This window comes from Lagenorhynchus albirostris, chromosome 7, assembly GCF_949774975.1.
Source record: "Lagenorhynchus albirostris chromosome 7, mLagAlb1.1, whole genome shotgun sequence".
Classification (NCBI taxonomy): Eukaryota; Metazoa; Chordata; class Mammalia; order Artiodactyla; family Delphinidae; genus Lagenorhynchus; species Lagenorhynchus albirostris.
The window spans coordinates 109,055,654-109,072,941 of record NC_083101.1 but is presented as its reverse complement, the minus strand read 5'-3'; the positions used below and the strand labels follow the sequence as shown (position 1 = coordinate 109,072,941).

The 17,288-nt window shown below is 41.1% G+C and overlaps 2 protein-coding genes across 3 annotated transcripts; both read right to left on the bottom strand.

The window, feature by feature from the left end:
• Nucleotides 1–4,651: 4,651 nt before the first annotated feature.
• Nucleotides 4,652–7,115, bottom strand: HMGB2 (high mobility group box 2). Of its 2 annotated transcripts, none has more exons than XM_060153629.1 (5): nt 6,981–7,115; nt 6,464–6,638; nt 6,094–6,239; nt 5,816–5,990; nt 4,652–5,202 (listed from the first exon to the last, which is right to left on the bottom strand). In XM_060153629.1, the coding sequence occupies exons 2-5, from the start codon at nt 6,611–6,613 to the stop codon at nt 5,044–5,046; spliced, it is 630 nt and encodes a 209-aa protein (XP_060009612.1). In that variant the 5' UTR covers nt 6,614–6,638; nt 6,981–7,115; the 3' UTR covers nt 4,652–5,043. The 2 variants fall into 2 exon arrangements, with proteins under 2 accessions (XP_060009612.1, XP_060009613.1); XM_060153630.1 differs by having other exon boundaries at nt 6,957–7,089.
• On the bottom strand, nt 6,662–7,785 carry LOC132522697 (uncharacterized). Its single transcript, XM_060153239.1, has 4 exons — nt 7,770–7,785; nt 7,461–7,632; nt 6,716–7,169; nt 6,662–6,677 (listed from the first exon to the last, which is right to left on the bottom strand). The coding sequence occupies exons 1-4, from the start codon at nt 7,776–7,778 to the stop codon at nt 6,662–6,664; spliced, it is 651 nt and encodes a 216-aa protein (XP_060009222.1). The 5' UTR covers nt 7,779–7,785.
• Between the last annotated feature and the right edge of the window lie 9,503 nt (nt 7,786–17,288).

The following is a 17,288-nucleotide window of genomic DNA, read 5'->3' as shown; positions in this document are numbered from 1 at the left end:
TAGTGTTGAGTGAAAAGGGCAATTCCCAGAAGACCTCATTCAACAAATACGTTTTGTAAAATCAAAAGCAACTAAAACATACAGTAAGTCACACATTTATATGTGATCAAATATACGTGGATAAAATGTGATTGAATAAAAGGTTAACTTATAGTTACCAGACAAGAAAGGGAAGAGGGGAGAGGAGACAAATTAGGGGTATGGGATTAACAAACTACTAGACGTAAAAATAGATAAGCAACAAGGATTTACTGTATAGCACAAATTATACCCAATTTCTTGTAATAACCTATAATAGAGTATGATCTGCAAAAAAACTGAATCACTATGCTATACACCTGAAATTAACACAATACTGTAAATCAACTATACTTCAATTTAAAAAGGTTAAATAACTTGTCCAAATTCCCAAATTTAGTATTGGAGTCAAGGACATAACTCCAGTACTCAGTATCCCCAGAGCCCTGTGGGAGGAATGTCTATTGTACTTTCCACATAACTAGTTTTCCTCTCCACCTAAACTGTTAAGAATCTCAGAAGTGAATCTGGTACTCTTATCGTAGCAAGTATATTATTAACACATACATATTGTTATGCATACTTTTAGCTAATATTTATTATTCACTATTTCTTGCCACTAGGATGTCTTAGATGTATTGTCTCATTTAATGCTCAAAAAAAAATTGATTTTAACACCTGAGGAAACTGAAAGGTTACACGTGAGGTCTGACGTTACCAAACTGATAAGAAGCAGCCCTATTCATACTGATCTGATTCCCAGTGTAAACTCATCAGCTCACTCTTAATTTTTCATAACTTCGTTTTTCCTTTTGTATGTATTTTATATAGTTTGTTCTTTGTATAAGCCATCTCACCTTTATTGCAAAAATGTAGAGAATCAAAGAATAACACATGAATCTATGAATTACAATTTTGCTTTCTCTTTACCTACTGCCCTAGGGCACTGTCCTCGTTGATTGCTATGTCTTCCTGAAGAAAGGAGACTGGACCAGTTCTGAAATTTGATACTACATACTGCTTAAAAGTTTTGTTTTTTTTCCTTTTAATATGACACTAATCGTGCTCCTGAGCCACTATTCTATAGACATGTTAACTCCCAGGATGAGGCTAAGAGAGGTCTGCGCTAAGTCCTGAAGAACAAAGGTTCAGGAGCCCAATATTCCATTAAGACCTCAGAGACAATGTCTATATTTACCTTTACAACAGGTTAAGAAGTTAGATGAGTTTCCAGTCAGGGCAAGAAGCGTTTCTAGACAACTAGGAAAATAATGCTTAGCGGGGAGGCCTATACTTAAACTTTTACCAACAGCCCTAACTCAAGTAAATGTTATTAATAATCCTACATTTACCTACACTAATTTATAGAAGTGGCAAACCGGTGACCCTTGACAGAATCTTACCTACAGACATGTTTTCTTTGAGCCTGACATTTGAATTCATTGCCAATATTTACAATTCAGATTTCACATTTTTTAAATATCTAGAATTCTGGTTCCACTTGAAAATTGGGGAGATTTGGGAATCCTAGACCCACATTTCCATCCAGCAACAGGACTGAGCTAAACAATGGCTGTCCCCTTCATCCTGGGCATTTATGTTTACAAATGTTTATAGAATAGTTACTCTTTCTGGCACGAAGTGTACAAAAATGGCTTATTTCTAGAGAGAGATGTTTTATTTTTAAAAGGACTGGATCTTATGCATCGGCAAAACAGGCCCTTTAGCTTTCTTCTTGCTATTCCCCAAGAAATAAAATCATTACTGCTTTGTAAACATTTTTAGTGGCATACGTAGTAATAGAAAGTCAGCTTTAAGATAAGGCTATGTTTGGCTAAGACAAACTTATGGTTTAGTACTTACAGTAAATGATGCTGTTAAAGAGCAAAACACAAAAAGGCATACTGTCCCATACTGAGCAAGTTTGCAAGTTACATAAGGGACCGCAGGATCTTCTAACACAGCTTTTATAGATTAAAAGACCAAAAGTAGTGGCTACCATCTGGAAAGAAATTTGAGACCCTACTTCAGTTCTTGCACCAAAATAAATTACAGAAGGATCAAAGATTTAAGTAATAAAAAGTAAGAAAGCAAAGACAATTTTTATAATCTTTGAGTGGGAAAGGCCTCCCAAGGCCACTAGGGAATAAATTTGCCTACATAAAAACAAATCTTTGCATGAAGACAAGCATCATAAAGTCAAAAGACAACATAGAAAAAAATATTTACAATGCAGGTCACATTTTCCTTATTTCCCACAAATTACTAATAAGACCAATGAGACAGAAGACCACGGGAAACACTAATGGCTCTTTAACATAAAAATATGCTGAATTCATAATAGGAGGAACCATTTTTTATATATCAGAATAGCAAAGATTATGAAGTTTGAGAATGATAATGTTGCTGAGATGAGGAAATAGACATTCATTGCTGTGCAGTACACATTAGTAAAACTTCTGAGAGTGAGCAGGTTCTGCCATATACCAAGTACAGGTTTTAGCTATTATAATTAGCACAATTTTAAATGCACAAACTTTTGAACTTTTTGAAATCATACAAGGATATTCATGGCAATGTTGTTCTTAAAGCAAAAAAAACCACAACCATAAGTATCTTTAAGGAACTGGTTACATTGTGATCTATTCAATGGGCTACTATGCAGATGGCTATTGAAGTGAAATGTGGCAGCTCTGTTGTGCTAAGAATCTAAAATGATGAGAATTAAGGGGCAGAACAACATATATAATAAGCTTCCTTTTGTGCAACATTGATATATATGCACATATGACTGTTGTGCTTCAGTCTCTCTTGAAGGGTGAATTATTACATTACTGGAGTTGCCCCCTGGGAGAACCTGGTAGTTGGAAATCAAGGTTGTAAACTACCCACTATATAGCCCTTTTACATTTTTTACCATCAAGATATGACTTATTTTTAAAAAGAAAAGGGGGGGCAGGCGGTTTTCATAAACACATCCCCAAGTACTGGCTGGACTGGGATAGAACCTGATTCTTACCCCCATTTCAGAGCTTTCCAACATAACCACTCCTTGAGGTCATTTAGTCCTGAAAACAAGGGTATTTTAAATTTTGATCCACACTTAGAGAAAATATCAAATATGAGGACTCATCTCAAATGCTGAGATTATGGAACAACTCTTGATTTTAAAAGAATGAGTCACTCTTAGACATTTAAACTATATTTCATTTAAAGAACAGAATGAAAGCAAACACAAAAACTCCCAAAAAGAAAGGTGACAAGGAACCAGATAGGTCTGCTTCATGGGTCTAATTTATAGATATAGAAATCCTTAAGAAACAGACTCTATTTCAATTTTAAAAACTCCTATTTAGTATCTTTTCTATGCATTAAGTACTGTTGTAAATACTTAACATTCTCATTTAATCATTAAAACACTGCGAAGTAGGTACTGACACCCTACACAGATAAGGAGAAATAAGCCCAGAGGTAAAGTCCATACAGCTAGCATTTGGTACAGCTGGGGAACTGGGATCCAGACCTAGGCGTGTCTCTAAAACACCTTACCCCCAATTTTTTAGCATTAAGTCACCTAACACCAGGAAATACTTTTTAAATACATAAAACTAGTTTTCATTTTATGATCAGGAAAAGCCCCAAAACAACAACTGTGATATTAATGGAGGGCAATCTCTAAGAGGGCTGAAGATTCTACTTCAGTCCATCTGCTCTGGGAATTATGCTAATACCTTACCTTCCATTTAACAAGTTTGGTTAGTATTTCCTGTGTCAGAAATAATTCCAAATATGGCATAAGATGGACAACCAAGGCTCCCATGGTTGGGTAATAAGAATTTTGGCTCCTATTTTTAATAATTGATAGGTAACCAAGATTGTCAGGTTTAACTATGAAAGTATCGACAAATAGGTTTCTTCTATAATCTCTTAGACAACAGATGGCTAACTTTCACTAATAACTTGATAACTATTTACAATAGTTATCTAAATTCCAATGCAAGCAACTGCTTCCTCAAATGAGCATTTCCTAGTAACTGCTTTCACCTGTAAATAAATATCCTCGTAAAATCTCGCCTAACTACAGTCATGGAAAATCACAACCACCATCTCAAAAGCTTTCTTGGGTTAGTTACTGAGAATTCTAGGCTTAAGACCACAGTGATTTTTAAGATTTAACTCAAAATTCACTCTGGTATTCTACCCCAAACTAGATCATTATCAACAGAAAATGTAACCCTGTTCCTATTGTTTTTAAAAGTTTATGTGTTTTTAGGTATGGAGTCACTGTATGAGCTCCTCTGCCTCGTACTAAAAAAGAAAGTTTCTCTCAAAATAAAATGTCACCTAAAAAAAAGGGACAAGTTAGCTAACAAATGAACATAAATGTCAAGAACAAACCTTGCTCATTTTATAAAACTGCATAAATTTTTGAAGTTCATTAAATTCCACCGCTGGTTTTTAAAGAACACTTTGTAAATATGAATAATATGGGCATGTTTGACTTTTAAACAAACATTATACTAAATCAACCATGTCTGAGAACTATTAGGCAGAAAAACAAAAAAAAGTTGACATGGTTCCAGACCATGACTTCTAAAGCAAAAGCTAATTGAGCATATACGACAAAGACAAATGAAATAATATACATAATTTTATTACAAAAACTTTTTTAAAAAAACAATGCAACACTCTCATTCTAGAAAACCCAAAATTCACTATTGATACTAATTTCTATGAGTTTGCTGTGCTACCATACACAAGTCAAAAAGTTAAAGAAACCATTAAATATTCAGAAACATTCATCAAAAGCTTTAAATTCTAACTGTATGTAGTAGCCCCTCAAAAAGCTACAACCTGCATTTTTAAAAAAGTATTTTCTCTACAAAGAATCTTATCAGCTATACAAACAACTGTACAGTTTTTATACTGAAGCTAATATTGAGCTGCACTTGAATTCACATTCTTAGCAAAACCACTGCCTGAGCACACACGCACACTGCACACACATCGTTACAGGATAGCCATTCATTCCTCATCTTCATCCTCTTCCTCCTCATCTTCATCCTCTTCCTCCTCTTCCTCTTCCTCATCTTCTGGTTCATTCTTCTTCTTGGAGCCTGTTGGCCTGCCAGGGCCCTTCTTTCCCGCTTCACTCTTGCCCTTGGCACGGTATGCGGCAATATCCTGAGATATTGTCAAAAAAATAAAATCGTCATCCGGTGTCATTACTCAACCATGAAAACCACTACGTTGTAAACAATCTAAGATTATTGGCCAATAACCCCGATGACTGTCTAAAACTTGGTTTTGAGATCATTTGTTCCCTCCAGGCCTTCGAAAGCTAATGATGTAAAATAATGGGGGTGTATCAGATTGATGTCTGTCAGTACTTTCACTACCGTCATCTGTTAGCGGCACATAGCCTGTCCCCTGACCTCACATTTTAGATACACCTACATGAAACATTTAACTCTCCATTCTCAACTAAGAGATGCATTTTACCACAAATACATTTGAATGCAGCAACCTCCCAGGGCTACAAACACCGGTTGCAGTCCAAAGAAAGGAGGTTCCAATTAGCTTATACTCCTTAAGTGTACAACTCTCATTAGACCTTTTCAAAGCAAAGCTGACAACCATTAACACTGACCTACGGAAGGTTCCCCACTTGCTAGTCAGGGAAAACTGACTACAGCTTATACCTATTAACATACAGCTTACACCTACTTCTAACATGCTCATTTAGAAACTGGCTACCAGATTTCAACCTTGCCCCCCCAAAATGCAGACAACACACCTTTTCATACTTCTCCTTTAGCTTAGCTGCTTTCTGTTCATAGGGTTGTTTGTCTTTGGCTGACTGCTCAGACCACATTTCACCCAATTTTTTGGCAGTATCGCCAATGGATAAGCCAGGGTGCTCGCTCTTGATCTTTGGGCGATGTTCGGAGCAAAAGAGGAAGAAGGCAGATCTGAAAGGAAGGAACAGAGCTGTAATGACCTGAATGAAAAATCATGGGGGCAGTTCAGTTGACTGAAAAGAAAAGAAAAGAAAACAAAACAAAAAAAACTTACGGAGGCCTTTTAGGCGCATTGGGATCTTTTTTCTTTCCCTTTTTGTCACCTTTGGGAGGAACATAATTCTTCATCTCCCTGTCATAGCGAGCTTTGTCACTTTTTGCCATATCTTCAAACTTGGATTTTTCCTTGGCAGACATGGTCTGTGGGCATGAAAGCAGCAGTGAAAATGCAATACTGTAAACCGACATCCGTCCCCGAAAAGGCAGGGTTCTCTTCAGGGCCACATTTGCCTTCGTCGTCTTAAAATACACCAGCACCCCGAAGTCCTGTGCCTCTGACTCCGAATAAAACACTGGGGCCAGTCGGCGGCGGAGACAAGTTCAATGTCACGGCCACCTGCCCGCGTGAGGACCCTCGCTCTCACCTTCCATCTCTCGGAACATTTCTTGGAGAACTCGGCGAAGTTGACCGAGGAATCGGGGTGTTTCTTCTTGTGCTCCTCCCGGCAGGTCTGCACGAAGAAGGCGTACGAGGACATCTTGCCCCGCGGCTTGTTGGGGTCGCCCTTCCCCATGATGCTGCTGCGGCGGCGCGTCCACCTGGCGGGAGAGCGCGGCGGGCGCTAGCGGGCGAGGTGCCTTCCCGCCCAAACGCCGCCGCCCCCCACCCCCCGGGCCCGCCACCCCCGCCCGGCCCTTCCTGACAGGAAAGCCCCCGGCTTCCACGCCGCGAGCCCTGCTCCGAGCTGCCGCCTCGCGCCCCGCGTCCAAAACACTCCAGAGACGGGCCCGGACGAGCTTCCCGCCTCCGCAGTCCGGCCCGCCCGGCCAGCACCCGGATTCCGCCGGCGGGGCGAGCCCCGAGAGCCGCAGGCGCCCGGGCCGGCCGTGAGGCAAGGAGGTCGGCCGGCCACGCACCCCAGGCCCGGGTCCGGCTCTTGCCTGGCGGTAGCTTTTCCTCAGAGTACCGCGCAGCGGCCGGGTCCGACCGCGACGCTCCTACCCGCGGCTCCGGCGTGAAGTGGTATGTCGCTAACGCAATCCTCCGTCTCTTGTTTTGCAGACTTCTCCGCGCCACGGCAACTTGACGAGCCGGGCCACAGGCCACACCCCCCACCGCTCCTATTGGCCCTGGGGATTATTCAAACTCAGAGAGGCCCCGCCCCCTCGCCACGGCGGCTTCCGAATGGCCAGTGTGTCGCCAGGCTCGTCCCCCCGGCCGCAGCCTAGCAGGTTCGGTGGGTCGCCCGGGTAGTTAACTCCTAGACCCGTTAGAACCGGTCAGGAGAGGAATGTGCTGCTCGATCCTGATTGGCGGCCGGAAGAGGGTTTGAAAAATGGCGGGCCTGGCGCTGACTGGCTGGGGCGGGCGGCGGGGGGCGCGGTTGGCCCGTGGAGAAGCCCCGCCAGATTTAAAAATACCGTGTCGCGAGTCCGCGGGCTGCTCTCCGGGGTCGACGGCGCTCGGTTTGCGGGCGCTGAGGGGGCAGAAGCGGCTCGCCCCGCCGACCCCGACGGCGGCCCAGGTCCTGTTTGTCCCTCGCCCCAGCACGGCCCAGAGCCCCGGCTCCCGGAGCGGTGGTCGCCGCCCCGTCTGGAGAATAACAAATACGGAGGCTGAGGAGCCTGCGCTGCGGCCGACGGCCGGCGCCGCCGGGTGTCGCTGAGGCTGGGGTAGGACCCGAGGAAGACAGGTGGCGGGGACCGGGGAGGGGCGGAGGGAGCCATTACCGTCCCCATGGGGGTACCGCACGCCCGCGAAGCAGGGCGCCTTCCGCCCACGGAGTCCGCGAGGGGCCACTCCTCCCTCCCCCTTCGTCCCCGGCGTCAAATCCCGGGGTAAACAGGGCCGCCCGCGGGCGGCGGGGCGGGGCGGGGCGGGCGGCGTCTTCCCGGTCCCGCCCCTGCATCCGGGCTCCGATCCCGGGCCGCGGCCCCGGGGCGGGGCCCACACCCCTCCCTCCACCCCTCAGCCTCTCCACCTGAGCGCTGCGACGCCCCTCCCCCCCTCCCGAGGCCAGCCCGCTGTCACCGCAGTGGTCACTGTCTGGTCCCCGCAACGCGATCGTTTTTAAAACCTTTTCCCTATCAAAGATTCCCTTCGAGACTCGCGTGAAAGCTCCGCACCCCCCGTTGCATTTATGCGCCAAACTGCGCGCCGCGGCGTTTCCAGGCTCCTCAGAGCCCAGGTTAAGAATCTTCGCTTTAGTGTCTGGTGAGAGCGCAGCCGAGCTGCTTCCAGGCGTCACCAGCCGCCTTTCCCGGGGTAGGAGGACGTTGACTGACATCTTATGCTATTTCTGTGTTGTGTTTAGTTTTGAGGGTTATTTTTTCCTCTTGGCCCGTATGTTAACAGTGACAGTTGGTTTCAACAGATTTTAAATATTCTTTCCTTTCTCAGTAAGTTCGCTGGCATTTGTTAGACTGTGTGCTCCTATTTGGTTTGGACACGGTGATCATACTCGCTAGAACCTCAGTTCCAGCAGCTAATTTTCTAGATTTACTAATTAAAAACTAGGTTTTTGCAAACGGAAATGGATGTTAGTTGCACAACATTGTGCATGTCCTCAATACCACTGAATTTTAAAATAAAGTTGAAAAGTAAGGCATCAGTGATCTGTTCATTGCTATTTGAATAATGTATGATTTGTTTTTTCCATTTGGATTTTTGTGTGCTTTTATAGCACGATTGTAACTGTGATCTTATTTGAGAATAGGGTCATTGCAGATGTAATTAGTTAAGATGAGGTCATACTGGAGCTGGGTAGGCCCCTAATCTAATATGATCGGTGTCCTTGTTAAAAGGGTTTGTTTGGCCATAGAGACAAGCATGGAGGTAAGATGATGTGAAAAGACAGAGGGAGAAGATGGCCATCTACAAGCTAAGGAGAAGGGCCTGGAATAGATTTTTCCCGTACAACCATCAGGAGGAGCCAACCCCACTGACACCAATTTCCATTCTTTATTCCATCACAGCAGAGAACAGGAAAACATTTCTATATTTAATCTGCATTTACCCTCCATGCCAAGACTTCACTCTGCTGTACTTCCTGACCTAAAAGTAACATTGAGATGCACAGTGAAGTCATAAATGAAAGAAGGCTTAAGTGAGATCTAGACAGTGGTTGGTTATAGAACAACTTTTTTTTTTTAATGGCAACTATATACAGAATCTGGTAGCACACACACAAAACTCTAATCCCAAAGGTTGTTCAAAAAAAATGGATTAAATATACAAGAGGCCTAGTTCACTATTATGAATTACTTGGTATATTCACTATGTCATGACTAATATGACTTTATCAGAAAACTGAAATGTCCTATGAAGAGGTAGTACTAAAGGTGTTTCTCATTGTGCCACTAATCCTGTTATGGTTCTAAATGGGAAAATAAGATTGTATTTCTAAAGAAAAAAAAAAAGGTTGTACTCAACTTTAAAGCCATTTCTTTTCAGAAACATATCAATTTCATATATTCTAAAACTAATTTTCCAAATTTATTTTTATTAGAATACTACATCTTCCTAAAAGATGATAAAGGGGAAAGTGTTTATGTTTCTCATAAAAAATGTATAAATTAAAATCCAACAAGGGCTGTGATTTTGAACAGTACACTTAACATTTCTAGACTTTTGATTGACAAACTGTAAAATGACATTTGGGGGATAATCTCTAAGTTTTATGATGCTATAATTCTGCAAATATGTGATCATAATGTGAGGAAATATTTTAATTTTAGCAGTTGTTAGGTGGTCAAGAGATTATAAATAAAATTTAAAAGATAAATAATTTGTTTCCAGGAAATCCTTTGGTTATAAGTACCAATAAGTGTGAGCCCAGTTACTTCAAAACAGTATTTAATGAAGTAAGAGTTTTATAGCTACTCAAATGTAATAAACTACATAGAACAAACTTTAGATTACACATTATTGCTCAGTTATCTTCGTCTTCTAGTAAAATGATCTTACCAGGGTTTTTCCCCCTAGGCGATACCAATCTATCACTTTATTTGCCAAACTTTGCCTGAGTTCAGCATCTCACAAACTGTAACAGCATAGATATTTAGCAATAAATTAATTATGAGCTAAGATCGAAGCTGTTTCCAAAGTAGGTCCCCTATCCTATAATATAAATAGCTGTTCTGTAGATAACCTGGAATTTATCTACAACAATGTCAACCTGACAGGATTGTGTAGAAATAATCTGGGTTGTGCTACCTATTGAAATTCATATCATTTATTCAGTCAGTTATCCTAAAAACTTGTACTTTTCATAATCATCAAATCATACTGGAAAACCATGAGGGGAAGAAAATATATACATTTTTTGTAACCTCCCCTCATACACACAAAGCAGTAAATGATAAGTTCTCAATAATTATTATTATTGATTGATTAACCCATGTAGTTAGTCCAAATTAAGTATACTTTCCGTAAGGTAAGTTGCATATAAAATTATTATTGTTCTCTCAAGTTGCAAAGTTAGTGTAAAAAACGGAAAGCCGTTACTTGCTCTGCATACATATTACTTTCTGAAAGATGAATCTTACATTGGAGTTTAATATTTTCAAGTTGTTTGAAAGGCAGAGGAGAAGAAAAAGCATACTCAAGTGTTATCACATGGGCACAGCCATTTGTGAGTAGACCACTAGTTCTGAGGCCTAACTGTTAAGAGTCACATTAGTGATGCAGCTCAACAGTAAATTTTTGAAGAAATGAAAATGCAGGTAAAGAAAAAACAAAAGCCTCTCGTTCTGCTGCTGGCATTTTCAACAAAAAATGATAAGAAAACGAAGGTATTTTGTTTTTCTTCAAAATAAAAAAACAACTATTACTTTTGTGAATCAGTGTGAACTAAACGTCCACCGAAAGTGCAGAAATGAATCTTTGATAGTCTTTCAGAGCTAAGGAGACAGAGACCACCAAAACCTAAAGCAAAAGGGCATGTGACAATGTCTAAGGATCAGGAACGAGCCAGATGTGAACTGGGTCTTACAACACAGCCTGGATACACACAGCTCAGTCCCTCATTGGATTGAGATAATCAGTCCCTTATCCTTCTACCTATTAGAGGGGTTCGTTCTGCCCTACAGAGGAAAGGTCAAATCCTCTCTAGTAGAAGAGGTCATCTGAAGCAAATCATAATAAAAAATGTGAAAACTAAAGACAGAAAACATCTTAGGAATCAGAGGAAAAAGACAGTAAATTTTAAAAAGCAACAATAAGCCTGAATGCTGACTCTTCAACAGACCTATGAAATCCAGAAGATCATAGAAGGACATCCTTAAATTACTAAAGAAAAAAACCAAACTGCTAACCTAAAGTTCTATATCCAGGGAAAAAGCTTTCAAGAATTAAGGCAAAATAAAGATGTTTTCAGACAAGAAAAAGCTGAGAATTCATTCCCTCAGTCCTGCTTAAGGAAAATGATCCTAAATCCTCAGGAGGAGAAAAAGAACACAGGCAAGGGTAATTATGTAAATTATTTGTTTAAAACAGAATAATAATGTCTTGTGCATTTTTATAACATGTAGAAGTAGATTCTAAGAAGAGATAGGAGGAGTAAATGCAGTTAAATTGTAAGCATCTTTTTGTTGTTCAGAATATGATAAAAGTAATCATTTGTATTAAGCTGTAATATGCCTAGCATGATGTACGTACTTTGATTGGGGTCCTAGTTACACAGGTATGTGTATATATACACTTATATACATACACATGTAGGTATGTGCATGTGCAAAAATTCATCCTCCTGTATGTAGGATACCAGGTCTTTTTTTTTTTGCGGTACGCGGGCCTCTCACTGTTGTGGCCTCTCCCATTGTAGAGCACAGGCTTTGGACGCGCAGGCTCAGCGGCCATGGCTCACGGGCCCAGCCGCTCCACAGCATGTGGGATCCTCCCAGACTGGGGCACAAACCTGTGTCCCCTACATCAGCAGGCGGACTCTCAACCACTACGCCACCAGGGAAGCCCGGATACCAGGTCTTGAATAAGTCTATGCTTCAAAAGCCAATGACTAATGGCTAGTAAACATATGAAAATATGTTTAACATCATTAATCATTAGAAAAATGCAAATTAAACCCACAGTAAGATATCATCTCACACCCACTGGGATGACTATAATCAAAAAGAAAATAGCAAGTGTTGGTGAAGATGTGGAAAAATTGGAACACTCATGCATCACTGATGGGAATATAAAATAGTACAGTCACTGTGGAAAACAGTTTGGCAGTTTCTCAAGATTTAAACATATTTACCCAGCAATTCCACTCCTAAGATCTACCCAAGAGGAAGGAAAACCTATGTCCACAAAAATAACTTGTATATGAATGTTTATAGCAGCCTTACTTGTAATAGCCCAAAGCTAGAAACAATCCCAATGTCCACTAACTAATGAACAAATAAACAGAAATGTGGTGTATCCATACACTGGAATACTATTCATCAGTAAAAAAAGAATCAAGGGGGAAAAGGGACAAACACTGATAAAAGCTATAACATAGATGAACCCTTAAAAACATTATGCTAAGTCAAGCGAGACACAAAAGACAACCTATTGTATGATTCCATCTATATGAAATTTCTAGAAAAGGCAAATATATGTATAGACACAGAAAGCTAAAGAGTGATGCCCTAGGGCTGGAGGTGGGAGCCCGGCTGACAGCACAGATGCACAACAGAACTTTTTTCAGATGATGGAAATGTTCTGGAACTGGCTTGTGGTGATGGTTGCACAACTGTATAGATTAACTGAAAATCACTGAACTGTACACTTATAATGGGAAAGTTTGTGATATGTAAAATATGCCTCAGTGAAGCCTTTTTTTTTTAAAGGCCAATGACTTATTTTTCCACTTGCAGAGTACTGAATCCAAAATAGTCAAGAACAATTTAAACTTTAACAGTAAGAGCTGCAGAATACAGTATGAAAATAGAGGCATCATTTGGGAGGGAGTGAATACTACTCTTCTGTTTTAGGAAACAGTAGTTAAGAGAGTCAGCAGCTATTGAATTGTATAATAACATTGTTAATTTAGCCCATATTTAGCTGAATATCTATGGCTTTCATACAGGAGGAAGATAATTCTGTTGTAATTTTTTTTGAAAATAATTTTTTGTCTACTGTTTTGTAGGTGTTTCCAGTTAAAGTAAATTTGTGATATATTAATACTGTGCTGATCTTACATCTAGCCAATGACAGTTTTAAGTTTGGTAATGACTAAAAATTGTAAATTCTGGTGTAAATACTCATAAGGGTGAAATATTTACAACTTTGCCCCCTAAATAATTTTGATTCTATGCTTAGTAGTTTGATGGTATTTAAAAATTGTTTGCAAACAATATGAGATTTTTCAGATGTACTTTAAAAAATATCCATCAAAATTCAAAGTCTAGAATTCTAATTAGACTAAAACAATGCACTTATGCAGAGTTGAAGATTGGACTAATTAGCAAAGAAGAAAGAGTATTTACTCTGTCTAGTAGGACAAGCTGAAAGTTAAAAGGACAATAAAAATTGAACTGATCGGGCTTCCCTGGTGGTGCAGTGGTTAAGAGTCCGCCTGCCGATGCAGGGTTCGTGCCCCGGTCCGGGAAGATCCCACATGCTGCGGAGCGGCTGGGCCCGTGAGCCATGGCCGCTGAGCCTGCACTTCCGGAGCCTGTGCTCCGCAACGGGAGAGGCCACAACAGTGAGAGGCCCGCGTACCGCAAAAAAAAAAAAAAAAAAAAAAATTGAACTGATCTTACTTTGTGGAAAACTGTCATTCTAGGAATTTCTGTAACCAGGTCTCTGGACAATGACCCCACCTTTGTACAGACACAGCAGTGCTCTGTCTATTCAGTAACCTCTAAGCCTGTCTCATTCCAACATTTTTTTGTGTTGTTTTTTGAGAGGGGGGTGGCAAGGTGAGGGTTGGTCTGAAGGATCTTGGGAATGGAGTGAATGTAACATAGAATCTGAGTCTGCTCTCCCTGGTGAGTAGGAAATCAAAAGAAAGTCTATTCTCAAAAATCAAAAACAGAAATCAGTGAGGTAACTCCACACAAATGTGAAATACTCTTAATGTGGATAAGATTTAACCAAAAGAATCTGTATTTCTCAATCTTTTCTCCTGCACAAGATTCCTGGCATCCTACTTTCATGAGTCTGGATTCATTTTCAGGTTCCAATGCAAATCTTCCAGTGCCAATGCTGCTTCCCAACCTGCACACCCCTCTCGCCACTGCAGCTTCCTAAAATACAGTCGCTTCATAAAAACCTTAAACCTGCGTGCCTCCAAAATGTCTGTATTATGTCTAAAGCAAGTGAGAGAAAAAGACACTGTAAAGACACACGTGCTGATTTATGACACAAGAGATGAGCCAAGGAGAAGACAGAAGATGCAGGGAGGTGATTGTGACAAGCAGTAATGATAAGGGCGGGTCATGGGCCAGGTTGCACAAAGTGGTAGCTGTATACAGAGGGACATTAGGTTTTATAAAATTTATGGCTAATGCCATATGTATTTAACAACAGAATGTGATACATGGTACCATTTATTTAATAAACATAGTGTCTGCTGTGTGCCAGCCACTGTTCTAAGTGCTCTAAAAATATCTAATCCTCCTAAAGCCAATGACATAGAAATACTAGTGTTATCTTCACTTTTACAGAGGAAGTCACTGAGGCAAAGAGAATTAGTTACTTGCCTGAGGTCACAGTATCAGGCAGTATCCAGTCAGGAAAAGAAAAACCACTTTGGGTATTTCAGAAGGAATGTTATTACCTCTATTTTTGACGGAATCCCTACAGAAGGACTGGAGGAGCAAAAGGGAGAGAGTGTGGCTATCCACAGGGTACTTCGATAAAAGCCAGCATCCCTGCTCTTGGGACACAAAACAGAAAGCAGTGTCATCCAAAACCCACAAATGTGTGCTTCTGAGGTTTTTGGAACGTAACTGTTGGCGTTACTAGAACTATCTCTGCTAGCTGCTTTGCAGGAAGCCAGCAGCCTTCGGGCACCCCTGTTCCTGGAGTCATCATAGAGGAGCACAGTGCTGCCAAGGCTGCTGGAGCCCGAAGAAAGGAGGAGTGCCTTCCACTCTCCTCCTGCCCACTGATCTCCTGTCAGCAGAACCGAACTGGAGACCTCCTGGCAAGTGAGTCTGGGACATGTCCTTTAGGGTTCCAGAACCCTTTAGGGTTCCAGAATCCAGAGGAGAGAGTAGAGCGAGAAAGGAACTGAGAGACAACTGACAACCTGCACAGTCAAACAACTGGCAAGTGGCCAAGCTTGAACCTCGAGCAGTCTGGTTCCCGAGTCCATGCTCTCAACTACTACGCTGTGCTATGGCACTAGGATGTACTGTAACAAGAGTATTTCATACATTTTAAATTAACATCTGATCATAAATGTCAATCAGCAGCAAAGAAATTGTAGGACTTGTATACATTAAATATTCCAGAAATATTTAGCAAGTTCCTACTTTGTGCCAGGTGCTGTTCTACTAGAAATACATTGAAAGGGAGGGGAAAAAAAGAACAGAAAAGAGGGAAGAGAGCTCCTTTCTCCCTATTTCAGATTGAACAAAATTCTCTGGGAAAGATTCCAGCTGGCTTGGCTTGAATCATGGGCCCACCCACTGGACCAAGCGCTTTAGCTGCTGTGTGAGTATTGGGGAAATAACCTAGTGGAAATGCCCTTTATAATCCTGAGACAAGGATTTGAGTGCAGGTAGTTTATCTGGAGGATTCAGGAAACACCAGTAGGAGGTGGGGAAGTGAGACAAAGAAGGGAAGGCAGTAAATAAAGGGCGCCTTATTAAGCCAGCTACCACTGGTAATGCCTGGAGCATAATCCCACGGGAAAACTCGGAAATGGTATGAAACACATGCCTCAAAGTTACCTACCTGAGGAGCAAGAGAGCTGGGGTATCTGTACAACAGACCCTGTCAGTCATTAGGTGAGAGCTGCTGAGATGAGAGCCTGATAATTCCCTGCACTTCCGAATTGCCCTGACCCCAGGGACAGGGCTGCCTTCCATTCTTGGGAGAAAGCCCTCGGGCAAAGATACAGACACCAGTAACAGGAAAGCAGCCTGAGGAATTGAAGTGGTGAAGGCCAGAGAGTTACCAGCAAGGATCTGAAGGGTCTACTGAACTTAATTTCTTCATCAGATGAAAATTTCCTCTACACAGAGTTGTTATGATTTCAAAGGAAATAATGCCTGGAAAGAGTTTTATGAAGTAGAAAGTCTAATACAAACAATTATTGTTTGGAAGTTTCTTGAAGGTAAGGAATGTGTATCATGTTTTATATCTCTCCTAGAACCTTGCACATTGCTGTATATATGTCATAGGCTCAAATATGAATTTGTCAATTTAATTAATAACAACATATTCCTTTTAGGTTTACAAAAGGTGGACTTATTTTTAAACTGTCATTAAGATCAATAACTCACTTCTGCTAACTTCTGAAAGGATTTTTCATGTTTCAAGGGTTTTAAGTAACGTGGTCTTGTTCTAGTCCTTCTATTATTCGTCTTAAATCTAGACAGTGGTAGATAACTCTATTAATCACCTACCCAATAACCATTCTCCTGTTCCTTCTTATATTAAGAAATACCTTGATTATAATAAATAGGGTATTCATAGATTGTTGCTGGTTCAAGTCAATCATGAGAATGCTACTCTAAACAGCATGGGGGAAAGTCAGGAAAATCACAGGTACCGACCCTGACACTGATGAACTCCTGAAGCATCACCAGTCTTCTATTACTTCAGAAAAATAAACGCCCAACAATACTGTTAAGCAGGTATTCTGTTTTATGCAGCCAGTGATTCATAACTTTTTAAATAACTTTTTTCCCCTCTTTTTGCATAGCAATCCCAGGACAAGTCATTTTATTTCTGGAGTAAATTATTTAAGATAGTAACTTATCAGGACACACAGATGAGCAGTAAGCGGTTAGACACACTAGTTATAATCCTTCTGCATTCCCCTCTGACTAAGGCAAGCTCACAGGATTCCCCACAGCTCTCTTCCTGTGCTCTCCCTGCAGCATTCACTTTGATATTTTAAAACTTACGTCTCAAGAAGCTCAGCAGGGCTCTGTCACAGAAAGTGGTAGTGAGGTGATGACCTTTCAGATATCAGTTAATGTAGCATAATTAGTCACCATGGTCTCCTCTGCCCAGCTTCTTGGCTTGGCTCTGCCACATTCAAAACATGCGTTCTCTGTTCTCCCTCCAGAATATATTTTGAA

Excerpts from the sequence above, each read along its gene's own strand:
- LOC132522697 (XM_060153239.1), bottom strand. Across the intron at positions 7,170-7,460 it reads GCCCGCGGACTCGCGACACG|GGCCAATAGGAGCGGTGGGG; the intron begins GTATTTTTAAAT and ends AATAATCCCCAG.
- HMGB2 (XM_060153629.1), bottom strand. The coding sequence starts at position 6,613 with ATGGGGAAGGGCGACCCCAACAAGCCGCGGGGCAAGATGTCCTCGTAC. Across the intron at positions 6,240-6,463 it reads AATGTTCCGAGAGATGGAAG|ACCATGTCTGCCAAGGAAAA; the intron begins GTGAGAGCGAGG and ends TCATGCCCACAG. Across the intron at positions 5,991-6,093 it reads AATGCGCCTAAAAGGCCTCC|ATCTGCCTTCTTCCTCTTTT; the intron begins GTAAGTTTTTTT and ends CCTTCCTTTCAG.